At 36.0% G+C, this 11,523-nt stretch overlaps 1 protein-coding gene across 3 annotated transcripts; it reads left to right on the forward strand.

Moving 5' to 3' along the window:
- The first annotated feature begins 748 nt into the window (after window positions 1–748).
- LOC113687309 (phosphoacetylglucosamine mutase-like) lies at window positions 749–8,803 on the forward strand. 3 transcript variants are annotated; one of them, XR_011814218.1, is made up of 8 exons: window positions 749–1,305; window positions 4,921–5,371; window positions 6,044–6,163; window positions 6,355–6,497; window positions 6,623–6,865; window positions 7,501–7,815; window positions 7,935–8,031; window positions 8,347–8,803. XR_011814218.1 is itself a non-coding variant. In XM_072048647.1 (7 exons), exons 2-6 carry the CDS (start codon window positions 5,048–5,050, stop codon window positions 7,802–7,804), a joined length of 1,134 nt encoding a protein of 377 aa, XP_071904748.1. In that variant the 5' UTR covers window positions 749–1,305; window positions 4,921–5,047; the 3' UTR covers window positions 7,805–7,815; window positions 7,935–8,036. The 3 variants fall into 3 exon arrangements, 2 of the variants coding, with proteins under 2 accessions (XP_071904748.1, XP_071904749.1); XM_072048647.1 differs by lacking the exon at window positions 8,347–8,803 and having other exon boundaries at window positions 7,935–8,036; XM_072048648.1 differs by lacking the exons at window positions 7,935–8,031; window positions 8,347–8,803 and having other exon boundaries at window positions 7,493–7,568.
- The last annotated feature ends 2,720 nt before the right edge of the window (window positions 8,804–11,523 follow it).

An 11,523-nucleotide genomic window follows, 5' to 3' on the forward strand; every position in this document is an offset into this window, starting at 1 on the left:
TTATAAGAAATTTACTCAAGTAATGTATGGCAAGCGGTCCGATGGTGAGCATACTATAAATACATGCTTTTTTTTCTTGAGCATACTATAAATACATGCTTTTTTTTCATAAGAATAAATACATGCTTAAGGTCTCAAGTTTGAATCTTAGCAAAAGTTTACTAAAATTTATTCCACAGACCTGTTTGGCAAATGAGTTTTTTGAGTGTTTGTCTAAATTTTATTGTAACCTATTGTAAAAGTTGTAGGAAAATTTTTTAAATGTAAAACTTTTTTTTCTATTTCTTTTTCTTTTCCTTCCTCTCCTCTTCTTCTCTCTCACCTCACCAGTCATCACCCCCCGCCATTGAAACCTCCACTAGCGACCAACACCGACAGAAGTGGGATATTTTTTTTTTTTTTTGCTTTTTTTTTTTCTTTCTCTCCTCCCTCTCCCCTCGCTCTCCTTCTTCCTCCTCCCCTCCCCTTGCTTCTCCCCTGCCACCTCTCTTCCCCTCTCCCTCCCCAACCACCCTCCCCTTCTTCCTTCCCAGTCGCGTGACTAGATTGGGGGAGGGGGAGGCGAGGATGGTGGGGAAAAGAGGGGAGGGGAGGGGAGCGGCAGGGTGGCAGGGAAGGGAGGAGGAGAGGGAGAAGAGAAAGAAAAAAAAAATTTTGCCGGCGGCAAAAAAAGTGGTCAGCATCGGCAGAGTTGGGGGGGGGCTAGTGGTGGGCGGCGGCAAAGGTAGTGGTGGGTTGAGGTGGGGGAGGAAGAAGAAGAAAGGAGGAAGGGAAATTATTTTTGTGTGTTTTGAGTATTTTAAGGTGTGTAGTTTAAAATTTTTGAAAAATTTTTTAAGGTTACTGTAAATAAAATTATTAAAAAACTTACCCTGGTAAGAGACAAACTTAACAAAAAACTCATTTGCCAAATCAGCCCAGTTAGTAGACAAAACCGATGGGATTTTCGGTTTTAACCTGATTGAACCATTGAATCATTGATCGGTTAACAGGTTCTATATTTAAACGATCTAATTAGAAATTTAGCTCAATCTAATGGTCGGTTCACCAGATTGATCAGATTGATTGCTAGGTCGTTGTTGGATTTAATAACTATGGTACCACACTTAAAAGCAATCCAAAAGAAAAAAAAAAAGGAAAAACCCAAAAATCCCAAAGGGAAAAGCAACAAAAGAAGGGGGAAAAAAAGAGGAGAAAGATAGATCAAATCAAGAAGAAAAGGCGACGAGGAAAAGAGGGCCCCACAGCGATCACCAGAACTGATCACGCCACCACTCAGTTGATCTTCTGGGGCGGAATAATTTTGTACGTTTCATCTTACATAATTTCTACATCTAATCTGAAAGCTCTCAAGAATTTATGTGCAATTTATAAATGTGCTGAAATTTGTTTACGATTTTGTTCTTAACTGCTCCATTGAAGTTGGAAAGGCTGCAACTCGGTTTTAAGTTTTGGGGCATATGCCCATAACCTGTTTGTTAAAATGCCTCAACTGAATATGGGAAATGGAGATCCATTTTGGTGGATCCCAACTTTGCTAATATATTGAGTTGCCATCAAGCTTTAGGGGAGTCAGCTTTGGATAATCCCTGGGCTATTGCTGTTAAAAAACCCATTCTGATAGGTTGATTATAGCCGATGCCAGAAAGAGAAATGCAAGATATAAGGGTAATACCTCTGCGAGTCTGCATTAAACACTTTTGAATGGAAAAACATATGTACTTAAGTTTAATGGTCTGAGTATTGTTAGATAAGTCTCCTGAACAATAAACGCCTTCTGCTCAATCTCTTTGAAGGTAGTTATGCATGATTATTTCTCTGCATTAAGATGTTATTTGTCCTTCTGAATCTTCAATCCATTCTTCAGTCTAGTTGTTGTTTTCTCACCTGTTTTGCTTTGAACTTCGTGGTGATTGATCTAATCCCTTTTTTTTATTCATGTCCCGTCGAATAAGCAGTTTTAGTTAACTGAGATATGCATATCCATAGAACCTCACATCTATTTTGGTTATTTCATGAACTTAAGGACTGATTTCTGTCAACTTTTGACTTTTTGATTCTCAACCTTTTACCTCTTTCATTTTCTATCTTGTTCTGAAGCTCGGTAGCCTAGTTAATCACATAAATATATTCAAGACAAATATTGCATGACTAATCCAAACAAAGGAACTAAATTGGGGAAGATGCATAACTTGCAAATACTGTAAAACCAAATTACATTTTCCTTTAACTTCTCTGAACCTTGTGTGAGTCGCTTTGTTTCCCTTTTTTCAGCGAATATAATCTTCTTCAGATCTCTGAGTCTATTGACGCCATCTTTTCTTGCATGTGCTTTGAATTACTTAATTGTATATTAGCTCGACTGATGAAATTACTTATTGAGATTAAGGAAACAATAGATGCTTATTCAAGTTTGATTTAGTTCGACATGCTCAGTATCTTGATTTTTACTTTTGTATCATAAGCAACAAATGTGACAGTTGTGTATGTTTTTACCTTTCTATCTTTTACCCAAAATTTGACCTATTCTAGGGCCATTATGTGAGTGTGTGCCCATACGTGAGAAAGAGGAGGCTGTGGTCCAATGTTGGCGAACTTGAGCAGAGAAGAAACAGAGGCATAGCAATTAAATTCGTTTTATAGGAAGACAAATTTCAAAATTGCAGTCAATTCCTTCAACTTTCCCTTTCTTGTTAATTTCGACCCCTAGTTTCTGAAACTTTATTAGTTGAAGTTGGAACTTTAATTTAAATGTTTCCATATGATCCCTTGTTTAGAGAATTCAAAGTTAGGTTTATTTGCTTTCTCAATTACTCAAATTAAGTTTTAATTAGTTTGACTTTAATTTAGGAATTAATTTAAACTTGATATGTGACCTAGGATTATGTATTAAGTTTATTTCTCTTTCTTTGTTTACTGTTTTGTTTATTTTGTGGAATATGATTGTGGGTGTTGAGAGTGCGCCATTTCACAGCTTTTCCAGCGGAAGCTTGTACTTAGGTACTTTGACTTTTTTGTTTATGTATTTGTTAGGAATGTTTAAGTGCTATATTTTCCATTATGTTTATCATATGCATGTTACTTTCATAGCTTAAGTTATCTCATTTTTGGCCATAAAACTGGAAAAGCAACACCTAGACTAGCAGTTGTTTGCAGCGAGTGTGGGAGGTTCTCAAGGCTGACACCTTGATCTTCCTCACCATTGAGCTCATAAACTCATTTTGTCTTGTTTCCAAAGGACCAGGTAAAAGGATCTAGTTTTATCAATTCAGAATAAAAAATTTATTTTCTACAAATTGTTTAGGTGACTTTGTACTCTGAGAATTTAATATCGAGTTGCCACTCCTAGTTTTTGGTAACCCTTGCCTAGATTATTGGTGAGCCTATTCACCATCCCATTTGCCAAGTCTTTTTTTAGGCTATTTCTTTTTTCTCTTTTATTTATTTAAAAATAAAATTTCCTGAAAAAAAAAATCTTTATTTTGGTTTCGTTTTGTTGCTCTACATTTGTACTTTTGCTAATATAGTAGCTTCATATAGTCCTCTATGTACATTAAAATGCTTGTCTTGTTTTGTCTCCATTTTGTATCTGCATGGATAGAGTTTACTGCTTATGTGGTGAAACTTAGTGTTCTTGTAGCTGCATGTAGCCCTTTCTGTAAGTCCAATATGTTCACTCTGTTTTAGCTCTAATTTAGTAGGTGTATGTGTATAGCCTGCTGTGTATGAGATGAAAGTTTGGATTGTGGTAAAGGTTTTGAAATTTCATGTTAAGTTTTTGTACGTGTATTATTTTTTGCATTAGGCAACCACCGTTTGTTTTTTTTTTTTTTTTTTATGTTCTTTTGGTTAGTCAATTGTGATCCTGATTATTCTGATTGATATTCGTAATTGCACTTCTCTCTCTGTTACATAATGGATGGAGGGTAACAAAATTCATGGATTGCCATCATTTAAGCTAATTAAACTTAATTACTCCTATGAGAAGAAAAGACCAAGAAAAAATAAAACAACATTAAATAATTAAAGGTGGTGTGAGCAGGACATCATCCTGTATTATCTGTACAATTGGGTTATGTGGTTTGTCATAGTGTAGATGGTAGGTCTAAACCTTTTAAGTGGTAGATGTGGCAGTTGACTTTTCAAGTGTCTCTTTGATGCTATCAAACCTATGGGGATGAGCATGAACATGGTTTTAATGCTTTTCACTGCTTTTTGTCTGAGACTTTGACGCAGCACGACACTAAGTAGGCACAACAGCTTGTAGAACATCTTAGATATGGAATTTCACCCGAACTTATAATAGTAGTTTGGAATAGGATTAGAGAATATGCTTAAGAAGGTGAAACTGATTGGTAATTCTAGGAATCACTCCTAGGAATCTTTAGGCCTCACACCTAAAGTTGGGATGTATCACACAGCCCTAAGGAAGACGTTAAGGCTGCAGGAGAATTTTATTAGTGACCAAAAAACTGACTTCTCTTTGTCGAAAGTAGTGGTTATTTATAAACCTTAGAACAAAGCTTATTCCAATCCTAATTAGGACTCCTAAATAGAATAGAATTATAGTAGAAAGCTAGAAAGCTAAGCTTTCTTATTCCCTATAACAACTAAAATACTAATTACCAAAAATAACAACTAAACAGAAAATTACCATAAACATAAAATTCCTGCAGCTAATTCAAATTACTCAAATACCCCTGCCGGCGAAAATCAGAAAATAAACTCCATAGAATTCAAACCAACTCCCAAGTTGTTTCCTTGTCATCAAAAGCATGCCAAATCAATGCTTGGGCATTCGACACATCCTTCCCACATCTCCTATAAACCTTAGTGGATTTTTGCCACCAATCTCTATCAGACTTATGCTTGTTCTATGACATGTTTAGCCTGCTAAACTTAGATATCATCTTTATGTAGCGAAGTTGTAGTCTATCATCAGAAGCCCGGAGCTAGCTTGGTCTTTTGATTAGCAGTTTCTGAGGTTTAAACTTCAAAGTCCAAAGAATTTCTCTGCAATCTTCAAAGCAAAAGAAATAAGAGAAAGATGAATGATAAACAGCGATCTATTCTCCTCGACATCTCATCTCGCTTCTCACCTCCACAAGGTGTGAAGCTATCATACGGAACATCGGGGTTCAGAGCCGACGCATCATTGCTAGAATCAACGGTGTACAGAGTTGGATTATTGGCAGCGCTGAGGTCACTCAAAACCAGGGCAGTCATTGGACTTATGATCACCGCATCACACAATAAAATTTCTGATAATGGAATCAAAGTAGCAGACCCCAGTGGTGGAATGTTGACTCAGGATTGGGAACCATTTGCTGAGGCACTTGCCAATGCACCTGATATCTATACCCTGGTTGAGGTGATGTCTCATTTGAGCTGGTTATTCTCTTTATTTATGCCCTTCCTTAATTCTTAGGAGAATTGGGGGAAACGTCATGTTTTGCTGCCTATCTAATGAATAAGAAAGAAGTGACTGTTCATTTATTTACTAAATTCAGTAAATGCATGCGAAAAGGTGTAAAATGTAGCACTAACAAGCTAGGGTTCATTTTGTCAAATTCGTTAATATATGCCTCTAGAATATGTAGTTCAAAAGTTGTAATTGATTGGCAATCCACCATGTTCTCTTCACTTTTTTTTTTGGTAATTTCTTTCTGCTATCCATCTTGGACCTGATTTTGGCAAAATTCGTTGATTTAATTCCTTTCTCAATCTAGTTTGTATGGAGAGTATAGGTACTTTTTGGATTTCGATTAGACCTTAGGTTTGGGTAGGGAAAGAATCTGTGATCTGTAATGGTGCTTATTATGGTGTGTTTGTAGCTGGTATAAGAGATTTAGACTAACAGCAGTGTTGATCACACATCTTAAATCAACATACGCTACTAGTTTAAAACTTATTCTGCACCTAGTTTCCATGCGCTATTATATTTATATGTGAGTTAGGTGTCATGTCAGGTTTTTTTGTTTCAGTCATAATTTTACTTATTATCAGGTACAAAAGATGAGCATTTACATTTTCTTTGAAACAGATTTTAGATGATTTTGTTAAGAAGGAAAAAATTGCACTTGATGGAGAATGGGCAGCAGAGGTTTTCTTGGGAAGAGATACAAGGCCTAGTGGAGTGTCTCTCCTTGAAGCTGCAAAACAAGTACTGACTCCCCTTTAACATAATGAAATTATTTTCAGCATTTACAAGTTCATAGGCATATAAAATATAAGTTGCCTGTAAATGTGTTAAACTTTGGTGATTGCAGATAAGCATACCTTACTTCGGCATTTAACTCTTTTTGTCTTAGTAATTGTTGGATGATTACTTCAAAGGACTGACATTAATATCAGGGGGTTGCTTCTATTGTCAAAGCCAATGCCAAGGACATGGGAGTTCTAACGACACCACAACTGCATTGGATGGTTCGTGCTAGAAACAAGGGCCTGGAAGCATCTGAGCATAATTACTTTGACCAGCTCTCAAGCTCTTTCAGGTTATTTCTGTGTGTATAACTTTCTTATGTTGTCTTTTGTCTGTTGCTTCAATCTAAAATACTTCTCTCTGAAATACTTTTACTTTTTATATTTCTGAAGATGTTCATCTTCCGCATCTGTCTAGGTGCTTGCTGGAATTGATCCCTCAAGGCAGTAGAATCGTTGGTACTAATGACAAACTGATTGTGGATGGAGCGGATGGTATTGGTGGAGAAAAACTTGAAAGTCTGAAAGGGCTGTTAAATGGCTTGTGTGTAGAAGTTCGTAATTCTGGTAATGGTGTACTTAATGAAGGTGTTGGTGCTGACTATGTGCAGAAAGAGAAGGTCGTGCCTCGTGGATTTGGTCCTGCTGATGTTGGAATCAGGTGAGCAGTCATAGTTTTTCATTTTGAGTAGAAGAATCTCTCTAGCACCTGCTGTTGAATGAGTCTCCATATTTGCATATAGGACTAATAGCATTTGCCTTAATTGAGGATGAATTGTAGTCTTCCAGTTCGATTGGAAAATGAAACGCAATCTTGTTTGTCATGGTCATTCATGCTAGTTCCAAGAATAGTGCCCCTAGAACTGGTTCTTTGTGACCATGTGACATTGAGATCGCTTGTACTCTTCCATACCTTGTAGGCCCTGCTAGGAAATTTAGATCTTGTCTTGTTGCCATACTTAGACATGAGATGGTTTTTGGCGGATCTAAATAATTTCTGAAGTTGATTTTGTCAATCGCTACCATAGTTCCCCAAAGTTTTGGGATTGTTTATGTGGTTTCTGCCTGCAGCAGTTATAGAAAAACAGTACCTATGAGCAGCATTTTTCGACTTACAATTATTCTTTTTGGTTTTAAGTTTTTTAAGTACATGATATGGAAAGTTCTTCAAAGCTTGAATTAACTCTTCTCCGTTATTACGTTATAATCCATCTAGTATGGTATTCAAGGACTTTTCTGTTTGCTGATGGTGGATGGGATGTGGGAACTGAAACTTAAATGTTACTAGTGTTCCAGGTGCGCTAGTTTCGATGGAGATGCTGATCGGCTTGTGTATTTCTTAGTTCAACCAAATAGTAACAAAATTGAACTTGTTGACGGTGACAAGATAATGGCTTTATTTGCTTTATTCCTTGAAGAACAATTAAGTATTCTGAACAAGAGTGGAGATGTTACAGTTAGGCCAAATCAAACACGTCTCAAGATTGTGCAGACAGCTTATGCAAATGGCGCATCCACTAGTTACCTAAAGCAATTGGGCCTAGAAGTTGTGTTCACTCCTACTGGTGTCAAACACTTGCATGAGAAAGCTGCTGAATAAGCAAATCTAAAGTATGATCACCATTTAAATGCTGCATATTTGCTGAAGAATGTGTTTTTTGTTATTCTAAGGTAGATACATACAGATATGTGTGAAAATTTATTTCACAATTTTCCTTTCTGGTATGTAGGTAAAGGTGCTTGACAGAGCAGCAGTTGTCACGGCGAATGCGGAAACTGTAGTTGTCAAACCCAGTGGAATTCAAGAAGCCATTAATGCTGAAATTGGTAAACTTGAAGAACCTCTCTCTCTCAAAAAGTGTTTTTCCTTATCCAGTTTTCATGTATTAAGTTCATTCTACCTGAGATGATTCTTCCTGCACCCATGAGGCTCCAGCAGTAGACTTGTGAACTATTGGACTCCTTTTTGGGGCAGGGGACAAAATTTCGTTCTGTTTCATCTTGTGACAAAACTGGGCCATCATGACCTGATGCTTGAGACTCTGCACTTGCATTTGGTGCTTAGTTTTTCTGTGATTGCAACTGATTTCTGGTGTCTAGATAATTTGAAAGTTAATCATTTTGATCTTTTCTTTTCTACAGCCAAATACCACAAAGGAAGATGTTTCATACGGCCTTCTGGAACAGAAGATGTGGTTAGAGTATATGCTGAAGCAAGCACCCAAGAAGCAGCAGATGGTCTAGCTTATTCAGTGGCGAAATTGGCGGATCAGTTCCTTGGGTCTACCAATTCTTAGTCAATTCTGGATTGTGCCTTTTTCACTAAATCCATTCATACCTTCCCAGGATCGCTTACTACTCTCTAGATGTTGGATACTGGACCTACTTGGCTATGCAAATGAGACATTTATACACTCGCTAAACATTTTGGCCGCTTCTTCCCTGCATTTCTACATCAGTTTAAACTAGATTCTTGTAATTGAGAAAAATCTGAAGTATAGCAGCATTGTACTAGATTCTGGGTTGGAAGATGCAGTTTTTCAGCCTCTGCAGTGGAAAGCGGTATTCTGACTGCCAAAATAAATGATTCTTCAGCTCACGCCTTTCCTTGTTTTAGATTCTTTCAACTTTTGCAAGTCACAGTAACAGATGTCTCAAAGGTGATTTAACATAGGTATTAGATTCACCTATGTTAAATCACCTTTAAGACATCTGTTATCCTTAGGTATTCACCTATGTTAAATCACCTTGCAGGTAGTTCTGCTTGCTCTATACTATCACATTATCAGTAGAATTTCAAACAATGCAATACTACTATTTGTATAGAAGACTGCAACTTATGTAAAGAAAGCAGAACCAAATTCTGATTCTCCAATTGTGAAAAGTATTCATTGAGGACAGGGTGGGTTGCAAAGTAAGTAGCAGATACTGTTCTAACTAGAAAGAAGTTGTAATGTATTTTTCACCAAATCCAAACATTTGAAAGTGTATTCAACCGGCTTTTACATCACTATTCGACTGTATTTTCTTCAAAATAGGTGACAGAAGTACCTGTCTTTCATCATATTTCCTTGTATTAGATTCGCCTCCATCAAAGATTTTATTGGTACTTTGCACAGAAAATTAACTCCATCCAAGTTACTGATGAAATGACCAATGCATTTTCCATCCTATTGATGAATTGACCAGTGTATCCACCAACTTAATACGCTTATTTTTGCTACAAACAATCAAAAACTACACCGAAGGCTTCAACATTTAATCATCATTTTGACTAAAAGAAACTCATCTTCGATCCATTCTACAGCCATCTCCATCCACAAAGATGGCATCGTCCATCATAAGTTTTGACCTTTAAAAAAAAAACAAAAAATACAACCTCTCTCTCATCCATCATCTTTCTTAATTATCGTAAAAAAAATCCTTAGAAAAAAATCCAAAAAGAAAGAAAAGAAAAGGAAGAAAATAGAAACAAGAAAAGAGGTGGAAGAAATGCGGAGGAAAGTAGGGGAGAAAAAGGGATGCAAATGTGTTGTCTTGTCAATATGCGCTATAGTGGAAAAATGAAGAAATTAGACTTGAGAGGTTTTTCAATTTCTATATTCCCTTTTATTTTTATTGCTTTATCCTTCTTCCTTTTTGGTTCTTTTTGTGCATGTTTTTGTACGTGATAGCGTAGATGTTTGGTTAGTCTATTGCCAGTCAAGTTTGAAAACTCAGTGGACAAAAAAGAATAAAAGACACTATAATAACCTGTTTCATTGAAAAAAAAATAAAAGGATCATTAACAAGTTGGGCATTTTGGTCAACTAATTACAATTTCAAAATTTGCAGCTTGCTTCAATAACCGTTAGTTTTTTTTTTCCCGAACTTCAATAACCATTAGTTCAAGTCACCGAATATGTTAGAAAAAGTGGAGTGCTTATACAAATATTTGAGGGGGTAAAGTGCAGTTGTGCTAGTATTGGGGTTCTTTTGCAATTAAGTCTAAAATTGCTATACAGATAACTAATACTAATGGTAAGATGTACTTTACCCCTTCCTCAAAAAGAAAAAATGTACCCAATAAGGCCAAAGGTATGATTGACCTTATGAGATTGGGTTCCTCTGCAGTTGGCAGAGAAATTGCCCTGTAAAGTGGACGGTTGGGATTAAGGTCGGACCGATCTGATTGGATCTCAAATGTCTAGTTAAAAATGGGTAAATTATATATAATTTCCCCGTAATTTTATTTGTTGTCACTTGACCTCCTAACATTTCAAAATATCTACTTCATCCCCTATAATTTCATGTAAAGTGAAAATTTGATGAAAAATAGTTAATGTAATATTGTTAGTTGAAATATCAATAGTACCCTTATTTAAATGTTAAATCAATTGACGACTTAACTATTTTATATAAAAGTATAGAGATATTATATGAATAAATATAAAAATCACATGGGGGTAAAATGGATATTTATACAAATTATAAAAGGGTTACATGTAGATTAAGATTTTATCACACGCACTTTTAGAGTTCGTTTAATATAAACGTTGTAATTAACTGTGCATTCCGTCTATTTTTTACTTAACGTAAAATCATAGGAAGTTATATGACTATTTTAAAACTTTAAAACAATCATCTATCATTATGTGAAATTACAGAAAATTATAAATAATTTGCTCTTTAAAAGTCAATCGGTCCGGTTCGATCTCAGTCGTCCAACTTTTAAATAGACGACTTCGATCGAGCCAAACCGAAACAACCCTAATCCCAACCCTCCGCAGCCCTATGCGGTTCCTCTGCTAAGCACAGAGGAATCGGATCCTACCTTATGGTTGAGTTCCACATGCAGTAGATATGGCTGGGGTGGGGTAACCTTTTTCAACTTCCCGGAATTGCTTTTGGTATGATTACAAGGTTTTTGTTCAACCACGCAATGATATGTATTATACACGCACAAGCATGAAGGCAAGTGGGGCGGCAACTATTCCCTACACTAATCTGCTGTTCCTTGCTTGAATAATCACCATCAAAGAATGCAACCCATAGAATAGAACTATAAGTCACCTCCAACCAAAATTAATAAAAAAAAATTGAAGGGTCTAAATTCATCTCCATTGTGCTTTAGAACTTAAAGGTGTTGTAAATTTTGCATCTTCCATTATTCAAAAATTCATGAAATTGAATAAGTGATATGTAAATTTTTTGGCAAAAAAATTTATATGTGGTGCTTTTTTTTTTTAAGTAGTATCACTAAAATATTTTGCTTTAATATTTATCAAATTTGGTTTAGTAATATTTGTTTAAATTTGATTTTGATATACAAATGAACTG

Source organism: Coffea arabica, chromosome 5e (assembly GCF_036785885.1).
Source record: "Coffea arabica cultivar ET-39 chromosome 5e, Coffea Arabica ET-39 HiFi, whole genome shotgun sequence".
NCBI classification, from domain to species: domain Eukaryota; kingdom Viridiplantae; phylum Streptophyta; class Magnoliopsida; order Gentianales; family Rubiaceae; genus Coffea; species Coffea arabica.

Bases quoted from the DNA above. Each gene is read 5' to 3' on its own strand.
- LOC113687309 (XM_072048647.1), top strand. From the start codon at position 5,048: ATGAATGATAAACAGCGATCTATTCTCCTCGACATCTCATCTCGCTTC. The intron at 6,164-6,354 runs GTACTGACTCCC...CATTAATATCAG, and splicing joins TCCTTGAAGCTGCAAAACAA to GGGGTTGCTTCTATTGTCAA. The intron at 6,866-7,500 runs GTGAGCAGTCAT...CTAGTGTTCCAG, and splicing joins CCTGCTGATGTTGGAATCAG to GTGCGCTAGTTTCGATGGAG.